Source organism: Bufo bufo, chromosome 2 (assembly GCF_905171765.1).
Source record: "Bufo bufo chromosome 2, aBufBuf1.1, whole genome shotgun sequence".
Classification (NCBI taxonomy): Eukaryota; Metazoa; Chordata; class Amphibia; order Anura; family Bufonidae; genus Bufo; species Bufo bufo.
In genome coordinates, this window is record NC_053390.1 from 467,797,436 (window position 1) to 467,820,760 (window position 23,325).

A 23,325-nucleotide genomic window follows, 5' to 3' on the forward strand; every position below is an offset into this window, starting at 1 on the left:
TCACCAGTTTTATGCTTCTAGGTTCTAACAGCTCCAGCGCATGCCACTGAGTCCCCATATTCATGAACTGCTGGCTTTCCCTGCCCACTTGCCTCTGACAGTTTTTTCCATATGAATCAGAAGCAGGTGGGTGGAGAGAGTCATGAAACAAACCAAAAAAGTAGACATATTGATATTGTCACGTCCATAACAACTCGCTCTATAAAAGTAGTGCATGATGTAACTTGTCAAATGAACGTTGTAAAAAACAAAAAATAAAAACTCATGTATATGGGGACTCGTTCGGCATGCGTTTAAGCTGTGTAATACTTTCTTTATGGCAAAACATAAAGAAAGTGACCCAGCTTTTTGCTAAGGGCATCTGTCACTACTTCATATTGCCCTTAGTTAGGACACCATAAAACTGGTGACAGATTCCCTTTAACCCCTTAGTGGACCAGCCTGTTTTGGGCCTTACTGACCAAGCATTTTTCTTCCTTTTTTTCATCGTCTCGTTCCAACAGCTATAACTTTTTTTTTATTTCTCCATCTATATAGCTTTATGAGGGCTTGTTTTTTGCGGCACAAGTTGTAGTTTTTAATGGTGCCATTTTGGGGTACACATAACTGTCGCTGCGTTTTTTTACGTTTAAAATTTTACAGCGTTCATTTTTCCGTATAAATAACAGAATATCTTTATTCTCTGGTTCAGTACGAGGGGTGGGCGATATGGCCTAAAATCTATATTGCAATATAATTTTAAGCATATGCGATATATATCGCGATATATTGTTTTCTATATTTGGGGGGGTGTTAAAACTTTTTTTTAAATTTTTTTTATTTATTTTTTACTTTTTATTTAATAACTATTAGCCTCCTTAAGGGCTAGAACCCTTGTCATATTCACCCTAATAGAGCTCTATTAGGGTGAATAGGACTTTACACTCTCCCTGTTGCCCTGTGCTTTGTGCACACAACAGCAGGGAGCTGACCATGGCAGCCAGCCTCTCATGTGCCCCCCAGCCTCTCCCTCTTATCAGCCTCCTCTGGTAACTCAAACCCACCCCCCCTCCCTCCCCAGTATTAATCATTGGTGGCAGTGGCCACAGGGTCCCCCTCCTTTCCCCCCCATCATTGGTGGCAGTGGGCAGTTCCGATCGGAGTCCCAGCAGTGTAATCCTGGGGCTCCGATCGGTTACCATGGCAGCCAGGAGTCACGCTACTGAAGTCCTGGCTGCCATGGTATGTTAGTGAGCAGCATTATACTCACGTGCGCCGTGACTGCCGGGCGCTCCTTCTTCTCATAGGTCTGTGCGGCGCATTGCTAATGCTATAAGCATTAGCAATGCGCCGCACAGACAGAAGAAGGAGCGACTGGCGGCCACGGCGCACGTGAGTATGCCCACTGAGTATGCCGGAACTGCCCACTGCCACAAATGCAGAGACTGAAGAACATTCCCGGCACCCGACCTCTGACAGGACGCTGTGATCCGCGCGATTAACCCCTCAATTGAGGGGTTAATTGCGGCGGATCGCAGCGTGCAGTCATAGGGGCCGGGATATGGCCGGCACATTCATTGGTGGCACAGTGGCCACAGTCCCTCCTCTCCTCCTCCTACTCTGTTCTCATTAGTGGTCAGCGGCAGCCGCGCACAGTAGGGAGGGAGGGACTCCCTCCTTCTCCACTGTGCCGGCTCAGGAGAACATGGTGCGCCCCGAGAGCGCGATCTGGCGATATGCACAAAATCCATATCGTGGCACAAATTTATATCGCATATCGCCTATATCGCCCACCCCTAAGTGATACCAAATACATATAGTTTCATTTTTTTTTGTTTTACAACTTTTTTGCAATAAAACCCCTTTGCAATAAAACCCCATTGCGGCTTCCCAAGACCCATAACTTTTTTATTTTTCTTTCTATGGAGTTGCTTGAGGGCTTGATTTTTGTGGGACGACTTGTATTTTTCATTGGTATCATTTTGGAGTAAATGGCGCTTTTTGATCACTTGCTATTAAGTTTTTTTGGTGGCAACTAAGAATATATTAGCAATTCTGTCTTTTTTTTTTAGGCGATAATTTATGTGATATTTATGTAGTCCGGGTCATTATGGACGCAGAAATACCAAATATACGGGGGAGATTTCTTTTTGGAAATGTTTTCATTGAAAAGTGTATTTTCTATGGAAAAAAGTGTAATTTTTTTTAATTTAATAAATGTTTTTTTTCTCTTCTTTTTTTTTTTACCATTTAAGAGTCCCACAAGGTGACTATAACAGACAGTATTTTGATTGCTTTTAAAATGCAATGCATTATCCCTATATTGCATTGCATTTTAATAGCAATGCTATTTTAACATTGGCCAGCAGGGTGCGCCAGAGAGGCGCAGCCTGTTGAAAATTACTATAGCCAAGACCGGGGCCTACATCAGAAGCCAGGTAGGCTTCACACACATCCGCACCCCACGATTGCATTTGCGGGGTGCCGATCGGAGACAGAGGGAGTCCGCTCCCTCTGTCACCACTTTACATGCGGCGGGCGCCATTGCCCACGGCATGTAAAGTGTTAAACAGCCCGAATCAGCACTGCTGCTGGTCCGGGCTGTTAGAGCAGGGCCGCGGCTCTCATGTAAAAATGCGGCGGCCCAGCCAAAGGCCCCTTAGTGACCGCCGTAAAAACACATATCAGTGGTCATTAAGGGGTTAAGGATACGACTCTCTTGGTTTTCTTCCTACCCTTCAGATCTTGCTTTCAGTGTATCATTTGCTGGCTGTACATATTTTCCTCTTGATGTTTGGGTTTCTCGGGGTTCAGTCCTAGGTCCTCTCCCCTTTTTTCTTCTGTACACAGCCCCTATTGAACATAAGATCACTTTATTTGTTTTTCAATATCATCTCTATGCTGACTGTCCGCTGTCTCTAACACTGTCCTTTTTCCATCTGAAACAGAATTTAAAAAAAATTGAACTACTTGTGTTTTCTCCCTCTTCTAACCTACATAAGGCCTATTGCACACGACCGTATGGCTTTTTCAGTGTTTTGCGATCCGTTTTTCACGGATCCGTTGTTCCGTTTTTTGTTTCCGTTGTGTTTCCGTTTTTGTTCCGTTTTTCCGTTCCGTTTTTCCGTATGGCATATACAGTATACAGTAATTACATAGATAAAATTGGGCTGGGCATAACATTTTCAATAGATGGTTCAGTAAAAAACGGAACGGAAACGGAAGACATACGGATGCATTTCCGTATGTGTTCCGTTTTTTTGCGGACCCATTGACTTGAATGGAGCCACGGACTGTGATTTGCGGGCAATAATAGGACATGTTCTATGTTAAAACGGAACGGAAAAACGGAAAAACGGAAACGGAATGCATACGGAGTACATTCCGTTTTTTTTTGCGGACCCATTGAAATCAATGGTTCCGTATACGGACCGTATACGGACCGCAAAAAACGGCCAGTAAACGGGAAAAAAAAACGGCCGTGTGAAAGAGGCCTAAACCGGATATTTATATCTGTGTGTGGCACTACCATAATACCTAGGCAGCACGCTCCCTGTCGGTGTCATGCTTAACACTTATCTTTCATTCACCGCCTATATTCAATGACTCACCCCACTCGTGTTGCATGTACCTCAAAAACTTCTTTTAGAACTCAACATTTTCTTAATTGTTGTCCTGATCCATTCTTGACTTGATTACTGTAACTCGTACTTAATTGGTCTCCCCTTCACTAAACTCTACCCTCTCCAATCTATCACAAATGCAACAGACAAACTCCTCTATCTGTCTCTTATCAGAGGCAGGACGCTGATCAGAATTAATGTCACTGACAATACACTATTGCAGTGTATTGTACAGCTAACGTTAAAAAAAAAAAAAAATAATAATAATAATAATTGCTATTTCCTATATCCGCATTTATAATTGGTTAAAAATGAAAAAAATGTACACAAGAAGTGTTTGGTATCGCCCTGTACGTAAAGACTTGATCTATTAACCCCTTAAAGACTGGGCCTATTTTCACTTTTTTTTTTTTTCTCCCCACGTTCCCATAGCCGTAACTTTTTTACTTTTCCTTTTCGCATAGTCATATGTGGGCTTGTTTTTTGCCGGACATGATGCGTTTTTTAACGCCAGCATCAAATTTACTATGCCTTGTATTGGAAAATGGGAAAATAATTCTTTGTGGGGGTAAAATTGAAAAAAACTCTCTTCGACCAAAGTTCTTGGGGTTTTGACATCACGGCGTTGACTGTGCACTAAAAATTAACTGACGGGGCACAATACGATTGCGGCAATGCCAAACTTGTGTAGTTTATATTTTAATTGCTTTAAAAAAAAATTGAAATAAATCTAAGTTTTCATTGCATCGCCATATTCTGAAAGCCATTATTTTTTTTATGTCTACAGAGCTGTATAAGGGCTTGTTTTTTGCGTAATGAACTGTAGTTTTTATTGGTACCATGTTTGGTGGTATGAACGACTTTTTGTGCATTTTTCATTTGTTTTCTCATTATGGCGTTTACCACACAGGAAATTTTCAGGCGTTACCTTATATGTTTCTTTTTTTATTGTTTATATTTGTTTTTAAAATTGGGGAAGGGTGGGATTTAAACTTTTAATATTCTGGTGAGCACCATACCATATGGTGCTCCTTCCTTTATGAACCCTGCCTTGTGCCCATACAGCAGTTTATGACCACATACAGTGGGGGAAATAATTATTTGACCCCTCACTGATTTTGTAAGTTTGTCCAATGACAAAGAAATGAAAAGTCTCAGAACAGTATCATTTCAATGGTAGGTTTATTGTAACAGTGGCAGATAGCACATCAAAAGGAAAATCGAAAAAATAACTTTAAATAAAAGATAGCAACTGATTTGCATTTCATTGAGTGAAATAAGTATTTGAACCCCTACCAACCATTAAGAGTTCTGGCTCCCACAGAGTGGTTAGACACTTCTACTCAATTAGTCACCCTCATTAAGGACACCTGTCTTAACTAGTCACCTGTATAAAAGACACCTGTCCACAGAATCAATCAATCAAGCAGACTCCAAACTCTCCAACATGGGAAAGACCAAAGAGCTGTCCAAGGATGTCAGAGACAAAATTGTAGACCTGCACAAGGCTGGAATGGGCTACAAAACCATTAGCAAGAAGCTGGGAGAGAAGGTGACAACTGTTGGTGCGATTGTTCGAAAATGGAAGGAGCACAAAATGACCATCAATCGACCTCGCTCTGGGGCTCCACGCAAGATCTCACCTCGTGGGGTGTCAATGGTTCTGAGAAAGGTGAAAAAGCATCCTAGAACTACACGGGAGGAGTTAGTTAATGACCTCAAATTAGCAGGGACCACAGTCACCAAGAAAACCATTGGAAACACATTACACCGCAATGGATTAAAATCCTGCAGGGCTCGCAAGGTCCCCCTGCTCAGGAAGGCACATGTGCAGGCCCGTCTGAAGTTTGCCAATGAACACCTGAATGATTCAGAGAGTGACTGGGAGAAGGTGCTGTGGTCTGATGAGACCAAAATAGAGCTCTTTGGCATTAACTCAACTCGCTGTGTTTGGAGGAAGAAAAATGCTGCCTATGACCCCCAAAACACCGTCCCCACCGTCAAGCATGGGGGTGGAAACATTTTGCTTTGGGGGTGTTTTTCTGCTAAGGGCACAGGACAACTTATTCGCATAAACGGGAAAATGGACAGAGCCATGTATCGTGAAATCCTGAGCGACAACCTCCTTCCCTCTGCCAGGAAACTGAAAATGGGTCGTGGATGGGTGTTCCAGCACGACAATGACCCAAAACATACAGCAAAGGCAACAAAGGAGTGGCTCAAGAAGAAGCACATTAAGGTCATGGAGTGGCCTAGTCAGTCTCCGGACCTTAATCCAATCGAAAACCTATGGAGGGAGCTCAAGCTCAGAGTTGCACAGAGACAGCCTCGAAACCATAGGGATTTAGAGATGATCTGCAAAGAGGAGTGGACCAACATTCCTCCTAAAATGTGCGCAAACTTGGTCATCAATTACAAGAAACGTTTGACCTCTGTGCTTGCAAACAAGGGTTTTTCCACCAAGTATTACCGTAAGTCTTTTTTTGTTAGAGGGTTCAAATACTTATTTCACTCAATGAAATGCAAATCAGTTGCTATCTTTTATTTAAAGTTATTTTTTCGATTTTCCTTTTGATGTGCTATCTGCCACTGTTACAATAAACCTACCATTGAAATGATACTGTTCTGAGACTTTTCATTTCTTTGTCATTGGACAAACTTACAAAATCAGTGAGGGGTCAAATAATTATTTCCCCCACTGTATGAGGTTCTGCTGTATTCAGAAGAAAATGGATAACAAATAGTGGGAAGTGTTTTCTATTGTTACCCCTTGTTAAATTTAAAAATGTGGGCGTAAAGTGACATTTTCTTCTAAAATATATAATTTTTTTATTTTTATAGCCAAGTGCTCAATACCCCCCTTAAAATATTTCTTTAGGGTGTTGTTTCCAACATGGGGGTCACTTTTTGGGGGTTTCCACTGTAGGGGTGCATCAGGAGGTCTTCAAGTGCAACATGGGCCCAGAAAATGTTGTTGCACCTTCCCTTCTGAGCCCTGTGGTTTGGTCACACAGCAGTTTATAACCACATGTGGGGTATTTCTGTAAATTGCAGAATCAGGGTAATAAATATTGAGGTTTATTTAGCTGTTTAACCCTTGCTGTGTTCCAGTAAAAAAAATAAAAAGTTAATAAAATGAAAAATGTTAAAAAATATATAAAATTTGAGATTCCACCATATTGTCCTTTTTAATTGTTGAGGAACACCTAAAGGGTTAACACAGTTTGTATAATCAGTTTTCAAAAACTTGAGTGCATTTTCTAAAATGGGGCCATTTATGGGTGCTTTCTATTATAGAAGTGACTTCATACCTGAATTGGTCCTAAAGAGGGTTTTGGAAATATCTTAAAAATGTAAAAAATTCCTTCAAAAATTCTAAGCCTTCGAATATCCAAAAAAAAAAAAGTTTATTTGATTTAAAAAAGGATAGCAACATAAAGTAGACATATGGTAAATGTTAAGTAATTACTATTTGATAAGTTAGCAGTATCTATATTAAAAGCAGAGAAATTCAGATTTTTAAAATTTGTGATTTTCCCCCCCCCCCTCTAATTTTCAGTAAATTTTGAATTTTTTAACAAAGAAAGGAAAAACATATCGACTCGAATTAACCACTAACATGAATTACGATGTGAAAACAATCTCAGAATGGTTTGGATAAGTAAAAGCATTATAAAGTTATTACCAGATACATCAGATTTGCAAAAATCGGCCTGGTCACGAAGTTGCAAAATATCCCAGTCATTAAGGGGTTAAATGTTGACTTGTTTGTTGCTTTGTACATGAACTTCCTGATTGAAGCACTGCAGAATATGTTGGTGCTATATAAATAAAGAATACTATTATTAAAGGGGTTGTCCGGAATAGGAACAGACAGCCCCAATGGTGTTAACCTGTGCACTCATCTGTCTGCTCATGCCTCTCTCCTGTTCCCAGCCCCGCGGGACCAGGAAGTGGCTTGGTCCTGTGACTGCTGCAGCTAATAACAGTGACATGCCAATTAAGCAGATTTGGCCACAGTGGTCATAGGGCCGAGCCACTTCCTGATCCTGTGTGGCAAGGAGCAGGCAGGGCAGGTGAGGGTTGTCTTTGTTTTATGGGGCTCATTGAAGTTGTCTGCTCCTAGGCAGGGCAATCCCTTTTAATATACTGTAGCTGGCATTCAGCTGTTTGCTCCATTTTGCTGTACTAGAATTATAGGGCTTTTGGTTCCTGTAATTATTACTAATCCAAATCTTATAAAGTTTTTACTACTGTAGTAAGGGTTTCATGCCACTGTTTACTCATCTATGGTGTCCAACTGCCTGTACCCATACAGATCGCCAAACTAAAAGGGCCACAGTAGTATTTAGGGCAGCAGCTATTTTACAGATTAACCCTGCACAATACTGCTCCCAACCACCCACACTGCAGGGAACCAGCACAGCCAGATTCTCTCTTTGCTGTGTTGCAGTTCTCTGCACAACAGGTGGTTGGTAGCAGCGCTGTGCAGGAGAGATGCCAAAATGACCTCTGTCCCTTCATTTTCTGGCTTGGCTTGTCTCCCACTGATTATAATGCTATGCAATTGTCCTAGCAATAGTATTAGTTATCTGTTCTAATATTTATTCAGCCATTTCTTTTTTTATATCCATTTTTTTTCTTCATATAGTAATGTTTATTTTTTTGTGTTTTTTTTTTTTGGGGGGGGGGGGGGGGGGGAGTGGGGTGTTTTAGGAGAAGCATGGAGGCAGAAATATGCGGATTGATGAGTGCAAATTATACTTAATGCTTCTTTCTGTTGTAGGAAGAAGTAATGCCGGCCCGTCCTCAGTGGCGTCAAAACAGGTACAATAGAAATCGCCTATGTCATGACCATTATTTTATTGTCATCCCATTGTGAATATTGTGCCATAAATGACACCTGAATCATAGCAGAGCTGCACAAGTACTGGCATACATGTACCCTATACTTGTAGATTTATCTCATTAAAAAAAATGTAAAGGGGTTTTCTAGGAATCTTCACTATTTACTTACGGCCCCTAGCATGTATGACCTAATGAAAGACACAGACACATACTTAAATGTTCTCTGCCTCTCCGGTCCTACACCCTGGCTCCTTGTAGGCCATCTTCTGATCCCTGGCTCGTTTACTTCCAGCCAGTGTATGGACATGGTCACTTGTGCCGTTGCAGCCAATGACTGGCTTTAGTGGCATGTCACTGTTAGGTCACATGCCACTTGGGGACATGTCAATGCTGTAGCCAGTTATTGGCTGCAGCGGCACAGATGACCATATCTGGACTGAAAGTAAACAAGCCAGGGATCAGAAGATGGGGGAAATAACCGGGAAGCAGGACCAGAGCGGTGGGAAACTGGCAATTATGTGTCTTTCATTAGGTCAGAGGGTATGCAAATGAGCTCTTAACCCATTTGCGCATTATCACACACATGTACGTGAAGGAATGCGGACACTTGCCACATCCCCACGTGCATGTACGTGATGTGATGGGGCGGGTGCAGGAGCTGCGCCTGCCTGGTCAGCAGCACGGGCCTGGCTGCATCCGCCGGCATCGCTGTATGTGGCAATACTGGTGGAGTAACCGTTCACATGACGCGGTCAGCAGTGACCGTTGCACGTAAGGGGTTTACAGAGGGAAGGGACTCCCTCTGACTCCATTGCACCCCTCCTCTCCGCACTGCAGTAACAGGAGGCCAATGGATGCTATGGCAACTCCGATGCCTTACACAGGCTCTACCAAAATGTCACATGATCTACCACCTCAGGTGAACGTTGTAAAAAAAAATATATATATAAAACAGTGCAAAAAAGCTATTTTATTAATCCCCTTACATCACAAAAAGTGTAATGCCAAGCGATCAAAAAGACATATGTACCCCAAAATAGTACCAATCAAACCGTCATCTCTTCCTGCAAAAAATGAGCCCTTACGTAAGAAAATTGCCCTAAAAAATTTAAAAAACATCGCTTTCACAAAATGGAGATGCTAAAACATGATTATAATTTTTTTTCAAAAAAGCTTTTATTGTGTAAAACTGAGATAAATTTATTTAAAAAGTAGACATGTTAGGTATCACCACGGCTGTAACAACCTGCTCTATAAAAATATTACCCCCTATGATCTACCCCCTAAGGTTAGTAAATAAAAAAATAAAATGAAACTGTGCCAAAACAACCAATTCTTTGGTCACCTTGCTGCAAAAAAGTGTCACATTGAATGATCAAAAAATCATATGTACCCAAAAATGGTACCAATAAAAATGTCAGGTCTTCCTGCAAAAAAGAGCCCTTGCATAAGACGATTTGGCAGAAAAATAAAAGAAATGTAGCTTTCAGAAAATGGAGGAAAAAAAAATACACCTATTTAGTATTGTCTGTTCCGTATCAACCTGCTCTATAAAAACACCACATGATCTATCCTGTCAACAGCCATTTTTTTTATAACCTTGCCTCACAAAAAGCGTAATATCGACCGATAAAAATTCATATGTACCCCAAAATAGTACCAATAAAACTATCTCCTCATCCCGTAGTTTACAAAATAGGGTCACGTTTTGAGAGTTTCTACTGTAGGGGTGCATGAGGGGGTCTTCAAGTGTCAACTTAAAATTATCCCAGCGACATCTGCTCTCCAAAATCCATATGGCACTCTTTCCCTTCTGTGCCCTGCCATGTGCCCATACAGCAGTTTATAACCACATATGGGGTGTTTCCTGCAAAATCAGGGTAATAAATATTGAGTTTTGTTTGGCTGTTAACCCTTGCAGTGTTACATAAAAATAGATAAAAATGGAAAATCTGCAAAAAAAAATTTACATTTAGAAATTTCACCTCCATTTTCCTTATTCTTGTTGAACACCGAAAGGGTTAACAAAGTTTGTAAAATCAGTTTTGAATAACTCGAGGGGTTTAGTTTCTAAAATAGGACCATTTATGGGTGGTGTCTATTATGTAAGCCCCAGAAAGTGACTTCAGAAATGAACTGGTCCTTAAAAAAGTGGGTTTGGAAATTTTCGTAATTTTAAGAATTGCTTCTACAATTCTAAGCTTTCTAAAGTCCTAAAGAATAAAATGACATTTTCTCAAAATGATGCTAAGGTGAAGTAGACATCTGGGAAATTTACAGTAACAACTATTTTATGAGGTATCACCATCTGCTTTAAAAGCAGAGAAATTCACATTTTCAAAAATTGAGACTCTTTCCAAATTTTCGGTAGATTTTTTTTATAAATATGGACTCAAATGATGTACAATCTCAGAATGGCTTGGATACGTAAAAGCGTTCCAGAGTTATTACCACATAAAGTGAAACATGTCAGTTTTGCAAAATATGGTTTGGTTCTTATGGTGAAAACTGGCTTGATATTGAAGAGGTTAAGCTCTGCCTCTAATTCCAGCAGATGTAAGGTAGGTAATTCTATAAGTCAGAGATGCTTAACCTGTGGCACTCCAGATGATGCAAAACTACAACTCCCAACATGCCCTAATAGCTATAGGCTGTACAAGCATGATGGGAGTTGTAGTTTTGCAACAGCTGGAGGGCCGCAGGTTGGGCATCCCTACTATAAGTCAATGTTCAACCTTTTAAACAGGCCTTGAGACAGGACTTGGATAATAATTAAGCCAGCACCTCATCTGCAAACAGCTGTTTTGGGGTGATTGAACCCTCATCCATGCAGAGCAAAGAGTACTGGCTTAACTGGGTGAGAGACCTAGGTCAGGATTTGGGGGATATTTCCTTATGGAGAGCGCCTAAGCAGCTTGAGGAGTCTTATAGGCCAGGAAATGCTCCTCTTGAATTCTGGGAAGAGTAAATATAGGCTAGGGGCCATAAGTTAATAGTGAAGATTCCCAGAAAATCTCTTTAAGGCCTCTTTCACACTACAGTATGTCCATTTCAGTGTTTTGCGTTCCGTTTTTCACGGATCCGTTGTCCCGTTTTTGGGTTCCGTTGTGTCTCCGTTTCCGTTCAGTATGTCCGCAAAAACCTTTCAGTATGGTTTCCGTATGGTTCCCGTATACGGTCCGTTTTTCACGGATCAAAAACGGAAGCCACCTGTATTTGTGCTCAGCCAAAGTTTGGCAACAAGAAACACATGGCCACAGTGGGCTGGGCCTAGCATTTGTTAATGACGGATCCGCAAAAAACGGATGACATACGGATGCCTTCCGTATGCATTCCGTTTTTTTGCGGACCCATTGACTTTAATGGAGCCACGGACCGTGATTTGCGGACAAACATAGGACATGTTCTATCTTTCCACGGCACGGAAATACTGAAATACTGAAACGGAATGCACACGGAGACACTTCAGTATTTTTTGCTGAACCATTGAAATGAATGGTTCAGTATCTGTTCCGTATACTGAACTCAAAAAACGTCCAGTATACTGAACGCAAAATACTGTAGTGTGAAAGAGGCCTAAGGGTAATAATAAAAATAGAAAAGGTATAACTGATGCATCAAATTCATTACGGATCTTGTAATTGAAGGCGTATCATCCCTAAACTGACTTCACTTGTATGATGTTTTCTTCAGCATTCATGACTTAAAGGGGTTATCCCATGATTATTCTAAAATATGAATATCAGACCTCATATAGTACATGACAATCTCTCTTTCTAACACAGATAAAACTAGCCCTGTACCTCATATGGATCCAGAGATTCTTTTTTATTTATAAAAAAAATACCAAATTTACCAATTTTTTTTTAAAAAATTGCAAATTTCCAAGTTTAAATTTCTCTACTTCTATAATACATAGTAATACCTACAAAAATAGTTATTACTTTACATTCCCCATATGTCTACTTCATGTTTGGATCAATTTGGGAATGATATTTTATTTTTGGGGGATGTTACAAGGCTTAGAAGTTTAGAAGCAAATCTTGAAATTTTTCATAAATCTTTAAAAACCCACTTTTTAGGGACCAGTTCAGGTCTGAAGTCACTTTGTGAGGCTCACATAATGGAAACCACCCAAAATGACCCCATTCTAGAAATTACACCCCTCAAGGTATTCAAAACTGATTTTACAAACGTCGTTAACCCTTTAGGTGTTCCACAAGAGTTAATGGCAAATGGTGATAACATTTCAGAATTTTAGATTTTTTTTTTGGCAAATTTTCCATTTTAATCCATTTTTTCCAGTAACAAAGCAAGGGTTAACAGCCAAACAGAATGCTGAATTTATTGCCCCGATTCTGTATTTTGCAGAAACACCCCATGTGTGGCCGTAAACTACTGTACGGGCACACAGTAGGGCGTAGAGGGAAAGGTGCGCCGTATGTTTTTTGGAAGCCAGATTTTGCTGGACTGTTTTTTTGACACCATGTCCCATTTGAAGCCCCCCTGATGCACCCCTAGAGTAGAAACTCCATGAAAGTGACCCCATCTAAGAAACTACACCCCTCAAGGTATTCAAAACTGATTTTACAAACTTTGTTAACCCTTTAGGTGTTGCACAAGATTTAATGGAAAATGGATACAATTTCAACATTTCACTTTTTTGGCAGATTTTCCATTTTAATATTTTTTTTCCAGTTACAAAGCAAGGGTTAACAGCCAAACAAAACTCATTATTTATGGCCCGGATTCTGTAGTTTACAGAAACACCCCATATGTGGTTGTAAACTGCTGTACGGGCACATGGCAGGGTGCAGAAGGAAAGGAATGCCATACGGTTTTTGGAAGGCGGATTTTGCTGGACTGTTTTTTTTTGACACTATGTCCCATTTGAAGCCCACCTGATGCACCCCTAGAGTAGAAACTCCAAAAAAGTGACCCCATTTTAGAAACTACGGGATAGGGTGGCAGTTTTGTTGGTACTAGTTTAGGGTACATAAGATTTTTGGTTGCTCTTACACTTTTTGTGCGGCAAGGTAACAAGAAATAGCTTTTTTGGCACCGTTTTTTTTTTTGTTATTTACAACATTCATCTGACAGGTTAGATCATGTGGTAATTTTATAGAGCAGGTTGTCACGGACGCGGCGATACCTAATATGTATAGCATTTTTTTTTTATTTATGTAAGTTTTACACAATGATTTCATTTTTGAAACAAAAAAAATCATGTTTTAGTGTCTCCATAGTCTAAGAGCCATAGTTTTTTCAGTTTTTGGGCGATTATCTTGGGTAGGGTATGATTTTTGCGGGATGAGATGACTGATTGGTACTATTTTGGCGTACATGCGACTTTTTTGATCACTTTTATTACCCTTTTTGGGAAGTAAGGTGGGCAAAATTTCAATTTCATCATAGTCTTTTATTTTTTATGGCGTTCACCGTTCGGGTAAAGTAACATGACCGTTTTATAGATCAGGTCGTTATGGACGCGGTGATATCAAACGTGTAGGGAATTTTATTTTTTTCATTTTTAATCAGTAATGTGTTTTTTTTTTTTTGTTTTTTTTTTACTTTTTTTTTTTACTTTTTTTGACCCAGATCCACTTGGTTCTTGAAGATCCAGTGGGTCTGATGTCTGTATAATACAGTACAGTACAATATATAGTGTACTGTACTGTATTTTACTTACTTTGTCTGAACAGATCTATGCCTTTAGCACAGATCTGTTCAGCACCATGGACAGCAGGATGCCTGAGAAGGCGTCCTGTTGCCATGGGAACCTTCCCCGTTTGCTCAGTTGTGGCCACAACTGCGCAGACTGGGAAGGGTAAGGAGGGGGGCTCCCTCCCTCTGTCACCCCATTCTGTCGGGGGGCTGCAAAGGCACAGTAGCCCCCCGATGGGAGAGGGAGGGAGCTCCCGACTGTTAACCTCTGCTATTCCATAACGCGGTCCGTACGGACCGCGGTATGGAAAGGGTTAAACGGCTGACATCGCATCACAGATGTCAGCCGTTTATACCAGAGTGTCAGCAATGTGCGGACACTCTGGTATAACCACTGGCCACCAATGATTATTCAAGAGGAGGCGGGCAGGGGATCGCGATCCCGCCTGCCGCACCACCCGCCCCCCTGCACCTCCCGCCGCCATAAAATCATTCAGAGGTGCAGGGGGGGGGTTGAAAAAACTGGTGTTTGGTTTATCATTTTTAGCATCTAAACATATGCCTCTATGTAAACACCCAGAATTTGTTATGGGGAAGACCAACAAGCTGTTTCAAACATGGAGATCAATGGGTATTCATTCCTTAAAACACATAATACATGATAAAGAACTTCGATATATGTATTTGCTTGAGCTGCATGATAGGTATAGTATGCCTACAGTACCACAGGAGTGTGTTTCTAATCGTTTTGATATTCTCCTAGAACAAATGGAACTTAAACTTCCACTGAGAGATATTATATATATATATATATATATATATATATATAAAATCTATTTTATTTTATTTTTTGTGACAGGACCAGGGGGAAAGTGGTAGAAGGAGTCTACATTTCACCTAGGTTCCTGTCCTATACGTTCTAAAAAACAGCCAGGGAATTGACAGCAAGGAAAACTAGGTTTTCTCTTTGCAAGGGTTTTGTTAAAAAACCTGGTTAGAAGGGCCTGGCTGCTTGGAGCAGGGAGAGTTGGGTGGGTCCCTGCTCCAATTAGCCACTCCAGGTATTCAGGGTAACTGTGGCTAATCACCTTGGAACCTGAGTGTGCTATAAAAGGGCAAACAGCTCACTAGCTGATCTCTCTGCTCCTGGGAAGAACCCTGCGGGGTGAGTGAAAAACAACAGTGTGTTTGGTTGATGGAGCTGGGCACAAGGCTCAGTTTCATGTAGTTAGGGACTACTGCCTGTTTAGAAGTAGTGGCCAGACGGCCAGGTATTTCATTTGTTTTGAACTGTTGTGTTTAATTCTTTTTCTGTAAAAGTCAATAAAACTGCTTGAGGCCAGTTGCACCATACTTGCTTGGACTGGACTGTGTTTTATGTGCCTATAGCGCCTGTCTATCCCAGGAGACGGCGGTCCCATGAGCTAATCCAGTTACAATATATAACTTTGAGAGAAGGAGAAAACAGTAAGCTTACTCCACAATTATTTCAGGGATGGAAATCATTGTTAGGATCTATAGACAGGAGAGACAAATTGATGGCAGGATGGGTAAGAGTGAGGAGAGCAGTATCATGTGAGAGATGGAGAGAAACACACTTTAAGCTAATACATAGGGCAATATATGCTTTTTAATATCCCCGCTTCAGCTGCAAATCCAAAGATAGTAGCATGTCCTAAGTGTAATATGCCAAAGGCAGGCTTGGATCATTGCATCTGGGCTTGCCCATTTGATTCAGGCCTAATGGGAAAAGATCTTATCTTGGATTACTACAACCTGGCAGATAGAATTACCATGTGAGCCACTAGTGGTATTTCATGGTTATCCGGAGAAAATGAAAGTGCCTAGATTAGTACATGGTGTCTTATTAGTAGCACTCCGGTGTTTACTGTGCACTTGGTTAGTGCCACACACACCCTCAGACGCAGAAATTCAGGTGAAAATGAGATACTTTTTATTAATGGATCAGCTGGAGGTAGAAAAACTATACATCAACAAACTTCCTTGACAAATGGAAAACTTATATTCGCAAACACCTGTCCAATAGAGAGATACAAAAGCTCATGCGAAACTTTCAATATACAGAGTGGTATCAGTTATCAGATCTGAAGGTAATTTAAGATTATTATTCAGTTTGAATGGAATAAATAATTGGAAGGGGAGGATAGGGGAAGGGACATTGGTTGTTCTGCAATGTACTCTTATGTTGTATCATACCAGATGGTGTACAATCATTGGAACAGGTCCAGTTTTATGCACAATAATCCTGGTTATACCTCATTGTATGTTATGTATATTAAAATAACAAAAATGTCAATAAAAAAATAAATCTGATTTATGAAAACATTAAATATGGTCATTCAAAATCCAAATATCAAAGTATTTTTAGTTCAAGGAAAACTTCAGGCACAGCACACAGACTTATGCTTAGTGCAGGATCTTAAAGGGAACCTGTCACCGGGATTTTGTGTATAGAGCTGAGGTCATGGGTTGCTAGATGGCCGCTAGCACATCTGCAATACCCAGTCCCCATAGCTCTGTGTGCTTTTATTGTGTATAAAACCCGATTTGATACATATAAAAATTAACTTGAGATAAGTCAGAGCTTGAAAATATGACTCTTCTCTGGTCACACAAGTAAGATATGACTCTTATGTTAATTAGCATATGTATCAAATCGTCTTTTTTACACAATAAAAGCACACCGAGCTATGGGGACTGGATATTACGGATGTGCTAGCGGCCATCTAGCAACCCATGTCCTGAGCTCTATACCCAAAATCCAGGTGACCCAAAGGACATGTTCCACCCCCTCTTGCACTGCTGTAGGCATAACACAATGGATCAGTCTTGCCCAGGGTGTTCCTTTTAAAATGAGAAGTTATATGTAAATTTGGTTATGTACATCAGATTATTGCATACAAGTAGGTTTTATAATGATGATTCTAAAATTACATGAAAATATATGATCAGTCTTTTATTTTGAAACATATACTTGAGGCTGTTTTTTTTTTTTTTTTTTTTATTGCCTTTCTTTTATTTTTCCATACACATAGCCATCTGAGGGCTTGCCTTTTTCCAGGAGCAGTTGTACTTTCTAATGGCACCATTTAATATTGTATAAAATGTATTGGGATCTGGGAAAAAAACTCTTCACACACCATGATGTAATACTGTAGTAGATTAGCAGCAGGCAATTGTTGTATGAAACATGGTTACAAGTTGATTCCACTCCATACATGATTATGATAATACAATTGACACTCTGCTGCAGTGACTGAATTAGAGTTCTCCAATCCCAGTCATTTAACCTGTTATATGCCATGGTGGTTAAACAGTTGGAGGGAGCATCCTCTGTCCTCCAATTAAAGCCTGCATGGCAAAATTGTAAGGTTCTGATGTGAAGGCTTCCAGGGCTGCCTGTTAAGCCCAGCCTGCAGCAGGACTTAACAGGAAGAAAATCCCAGTAGTATTCTATTGCAGTTTATGGTACAAGCAATCAGAAGACCACATATTCAAGTTACCTAAGTGGACTAAAAGTTTTATAGAAAAAAAAATATTAACAATTCAAATCTCCCCCCTTTCCTAATAAAAATAAACATAATTGGTATTGCTCTGTCTGGAAACGTCCAAACTATTATAAAATAAAAAATATTTATTGCAAACAGAAAAATTTAAAACATTATCAAATTAAAGTACACTAAAGTAGTCCTACTAAAAACTACAGCTCACCCCAAAAAAACCTGTGGAACATCATATAAACTATATAAATTTGGTATCTCTGTATTTGAACTGACCTGCCATCAAGTAATTTTTGGCACACAATGAACGCCATAAAAATAAAACACCAAAAAACCTATTGCTTTTTTTTTTTTCATTTCACCCCCACAGATGACTTTATTCCCATTTTTAAATTCATGACACTGTGAACTAAATAGTGACATTAAAAAATGCAACTTGCCCTGCAAAAAAACAAGTTCCCCCATTCAGCTATGTGAACAAAAAAGTTTTGGCTCTTGGAAAGCAGGGAGGAAAAATGTTTTTTTTTTTATATCAGCTGGCTCATGAAAGGCTAATAGGGTGTAACTGAAAAAAAAAAAATACACAACTGCACCATTGTTTTACAGATTTAGTTTTTAAAGCGTTCAGTGTATGGTAATAATGACATGTTGCCTATACTCTCAGGCACCGTACAATTATAGTGATATCAAATATAAATACTCTTTTGTTATGTGTTAATACTTAAAGGGGGTATTCAGGAATTGATAATAAGCTATCCTCAGGATAGGCCATCATTATCACATCAGCATGGGTCTGATTTCACCAGAGCTTTGGTGAGTGCAGCTGGCTCCCAGCAGCTTTCCAAGCACAATGCCATACAATGTATAGCGGCTGTACTTGGTATTACAACTAGGCCATGTGACCAATGTACGGTGATGTCTCATAGCTTAGGAAAAGGCCACAGCGCTCATTGGTGGGGGTCCAACATCTGGGACCACCACCGATCTGATATTAATGACCTATCCAGAGGATAGGTCATCTTTTTCTGCGTGATTTATCCCCTATCCTTCGGGTAGGTCCTCAGTATGTAATTGGTGGGGCTTCAGCTCCCAGTACTTCTGGGAATTTTCAGACATGGCGATATAAAGAGAAGTAAGGCCTCTTTCACACTTGCATTGTCCGGATCCGGCATGTACTCCACTTGCCGGAATTACACTCCGGATCCGGAAAAACGCAAGTGTACTGAAAGCATTTGAAGACGGAACCGTCTTCAAAATGCTTTCAGTGTTACTATGGCACCCAGGACGCTATTAAAGTCCTGGTTGCCATAGTAGGAGCGGGGAGCGGTATACTTACAGTCCGTGCGGCTCCCGGGGCGCTCCAGAATGACGTCAGGGCGCCCCATGCGCCTGGATGACGTGTCCAATGCGATCACATGATCCATGCGCTTGGGGCGCCCCGGGAGCCGCACGGACGGTAAGTATGCTGCTCCCCCGCTCCCCGCTACACTTTAGGCTACTTTCACACTAGCGTTCGGAGCGGATCCGTCTGATGTTTCATCAGACGGATCCGCTCCGATAATGCAGACGTTTGCATCCGTTCAGAACGGATGCGTCTGCATTAAAACTTAGAAAATTTTCTAATTGTGAAAGTTGTCTGAGCGGATCCGTTCAGACTTTACATTGTAAGTCAATGGGGAACGGATCCGCTTGAAGATTGAGCCATATGGTGTCATCTTCAATTGGATCCGTCCCCATTGACTTACATTGTAAGTCTGGACGGATCCGCTCGCCTCCGCACGGCCAGGCGGACACCCGAACGCTGCAAGCAGCGTTCAGGTGTCCGCTCACTGAGCGGAGCGGAGGCTGAACGCTGGCAGGCGGATGCATTCTCAGTGGATCCGTCTCCACTGAGAATGCATTGGGGCCAGACGGATGCGTTCAGGACCGCTCGTGAGCCCCTTCAAACGGAGCGCACGAGCGGACACCCGAACGCTAGTGTGAAAGTAGCCTTACCATGGCTGCCAGGACTTTAGCGTCCCGGCAGCCATGGTAACCATTCAGAAAAAGCTAAATGTCGGCTCCGGCAATGCGCCGAAACGACGTTTAGCTTAAGGCCGGATCCGAATCAATGCCTTTCAATGGGCATTAATTCCGGATCCGGCATTGCGGCAAGTGTTCCGGATTTTTGGCCGGAGCAAAAAGCGCAGCATGCTGCGGTATTTTCTCCGGCCAAAAAACGTTCCGTTCCGGAACTGAAGACATCCTGATGCATCCTGAACGGATTTCTCTCCATTCAGAATGCATTAGGATAATCCTGATCAGGATTCTTCCGGCATAGAGCCCCGACGACGGAACTCTATGCCGGAACAGAACAACGCAGGTGTGAAAGAGCCCTTATAAGAAAATTTGTATGTAATTTGGGGAAAAGGGATAACTAGTGCACTAAAATCACCTGCATTCACATGGATAAACATGATTTCTGATGCAGTCAAGAATTATTCTGAAATATTCTTCTTAGAACTTTTTATTAAAAAGAATGATGCAGTTCTTACATGTAGTTGTTCCCTGGAAAGTTACTATTCTGCATTTTGTTACTGCCTTTATTGTTGAGGAAAAGTGAGTGGATATTCATGAAATAAATACAGTGAAAGTCCTCTAGTCTCACTCGATTGATGTTATATTCCTTTGACTATTCAGCAAAATAACTGGTTATCTGTTAATCTTCAGCAGGGAATATGAGCACAATGCACTTCGCAAAAAATTTAACCATGCCAGAAGTTCCAGCTCTGAGGATGAAGATTACAGCTGGGGAGGTCCAGCCACTGACCTGTAAAGAGATGATCCCGTAGATGACACTATTAAACACAGTCTAAGATAAAGCTTTCACCAGCTTTCTGTATTTTATAAGCAGAAGCCGCTTGGAACAAAACATTTGCATAATACATTGTTTTTACAGTATGTATAATAAATAGTTTTTTTTTTTCATATCTACGGCCAGTTATTGGTTTCATCTGAAAAAACCATAAGGGAATACAACAGCATGTCCTGAAAAACGTAACCACTTGAAGTCTTGTTACACTATTGGTCTGATTCCACTGCAATTCAGTTCAAATATGTTAGGGTGAAATCACATGTTGCAGAAATGTCCCATACATCTGCATGGGTCTTGCAGAAATCCATGCACAAGCTGCATAAACAACCCCAGGCAGATGAATGGAACTGATTTCCAGTTGCAGAAAAAATATGCTGTGTTTGAATTCACACTTCTAGCCAGGTTAAAACCATGTTTCCGAATCTGACAGTCTGGCATTTATGAATCCCAAATTTTTCAGCAGGTATGAGTGCTGTGTATTGGAGGTATCCGCTTTGAGGGAGACAATTTATTTGTTCATGTTTAATTCTTAAAAAGAATCTGTCACCACATACCTGAGTAGTAAAACATGAACTGGTAGATTCTTTGTCTCCTAATTCAAAAGTTGTTGCCCCATCAGTGATCAGATCAGTGCCTTCAATGCTGAGGAATCAAGCCTTTTGTGTTATGCAAATGAGATGTTCAGTGCAAAGAGGGCATCACCATGCACCAAAAGCTCCTCACCCTATTGCTGTTATTTTTGTGACAAAGGTCAGTGATCTACATGGGGACAACAACATTTGAATAAGGAGATCATAACGAATGTACCAGTTTATTTGGTTTACTAAGGTATGTGGACTACTCTTGGGCTTCTTTCACAAGCATAAGGCTTGTCCGGTAGGCTATTCCAGCAGGGCAAGCTGCTTATTTTGTCCAGCCGTTTCTTGACATGTTTGCTATGCTGTGGCCGGATCTCTGTCCTGTCCCCATTATAGAGAATGGGGACAGGGCGGACTTCCGGCAGCACACGCTTGCAAACGTTAGTGAAACACAAGAGTGAAAGAAGCCTTACCGGTTATGTTTTTCTGGCACCCATGGAAAGGACCTACCACTGCTGGACAGAAAAAAAACTGCAACATAAGGCTACATGCACACGACTGTATGTGTTTTGCGATCCGCAAAAAAGGATGACATCCGTATGTCATCCATTTTTGTTTGCGGATCCATTGCAACAATGCTTATCCTTGTCCGCAAAACTGACAAGAATAGGACATGTTCTATTTTTTTTTTACTGGGTTACGGGACGGACATACTGATGCGGACAACACACGGTGTGCTGTCTGCATTTTTTGCGGACCCATTGAAATGAATGGGTCCACATGCTATCCTAAAAATAAATATAACGGAATGGACACTGAAACAAAATACGTTCGTGTGCGTGTAGCCTAAAAGCAAGAAAACTCAAGAAGAGAATACTAGTGCTATTATGGTTTTTGTTACCGGTAGGAGTAAGGCTACTTTCACACTAGCGTTCTGCTGTCCGCTCGTGAGCTCCGTTTGAAGGGGCTCACGAGCGGAGCAGAACGCTTCGTCCAGCCCTGATGCAGTCTGAATGGATGCGGATCCGCTCAGACTGCATCAGTCTGGCGGCGTTCAGCCTCCGCACGGCCAGGCGGACAGCTGAACGCTGCTTGCAGCGTTCGGGTGTCCGCCTGGCCGTGCGGATCCGTCCAGACTTACAATGTAAGTCAATGGGAACGGATCCGCTTGAAGATGACACCATATGGCTCAATCTTCAAGCGGATCCGTCCCCCATTGACTTTACATTGAAAGTCTGAACGGATCCGCTCAGGCTACTTTCGCACTTAGAAATTTTTCTAAGTTATTAATGCAGACGGATCCGTACTGAACGGAGCCTCCGTCTGCATTAATATGATCGGATCCGTTCAGAACGGATCCGATCAAGCGCTAGTGTGAAAGTAGCCTAATCCAAGTAACATTGGTCAGGGAGGGACAGATGCCTGTAACACTTGGAAACCAAAGACAGAGCCGGATACTGGGAATTTTTTTTTTTTATCTGAAATTGTTATCTACAAATGTGTTCTAAGAAGGCCTCAAACTCTTTCAGCACAGGAGGTGGAAACCGCTCTTTAATCCACCCACTAAGGCCTCTTTCACACAACAGACCTTCCTGTCCAGATGCTATGCATGTTCTGAACGCATAGCATCCAGACTGAATCCTGACCCATTCATTTCAGTGGGTCTCTGTACATGAACGCTATTCATCACTGATCATCACTGCATTCAGGAAAAATTGCAGCATGTTCTATTATGCTTTTTCCACAGCCCTGGTCCTGTAGAATTTTAAGGGGTTGTGTGAAAAACTGAATACATCTGGATGCAATGCATTTTTCACTGATGGTTGTTAGATATTGTGTTATTCTTTAGTTTTTCTTCACACACCTGAAAAAAGCATCAAAAACCGATTGCATCCGCATGAAAAGAGACGCTGAACACAGTCGCAGATAAAAGTGATTGAACTTGCATGCAAAACCTTTCGTTTTTACTTAGACCCTGAATCATTGCGTAGCACTTTTGTGAGATACGAGGGGTGTTCAATAAGTTATCAACCCCAGCATGTTCTGTCCGGGTTGAGCTTATTTGCGCAGGTTGAGACATGTCTGGACATGCAGCACACACAGTAGCAGTTCAGCCTGATGAAAGCACTGGAAGTGACAGGAAGGTCTACAAAGAAAGTGGCGAGATCCATATTAAAGCATTTTAGTGGTTAATAAAAAAAAAAAATACCTCATCCATTTGATCGCGACAAGGCCAGTGCAAATTCACACAGCGCGTG

At 41.2% G+C, this 23,325-nt stretch overlaps 1 protein-coding gene across 6 annotated transcripts in view; it reads left to right on the plus strand.

Moving 5' to 3' along the window:
- Window positions 1–20,634, plus strand: part of TJP3 (tight junction protein 3) — a 100,981-nt gene extending 80,347 nt beyond the window's left edge. For 4 of the 6 annotated variants that reach the window (XM_040417698.1, XM_040417697.1, XM_040417699.1 and 1 more), the window contains exons 20-21: window positions 8,389–8,428; window positions 20,341–20,633. In XM_040417698.1, the coding sequence (XP_040273632.1) occupies window positions 8,389–8,428; window positions 20,341–20,450 (150 nt within the window). In that variant the 3' untranslated portion in view covers window positions 20,451–20,633. Of the gene's footprint in view, window positions 1–8,388; window positions 8,430–20,340 lie in introns of all 6 variants that reach the window. The other 2 variants (XM_040417696.1, XM_040417695.1) reach the window with 2 other exon arrangements.
- The last annotated feature ends 2,691 nt before the right edge of the window (window positions 20,635–23,325 follow it).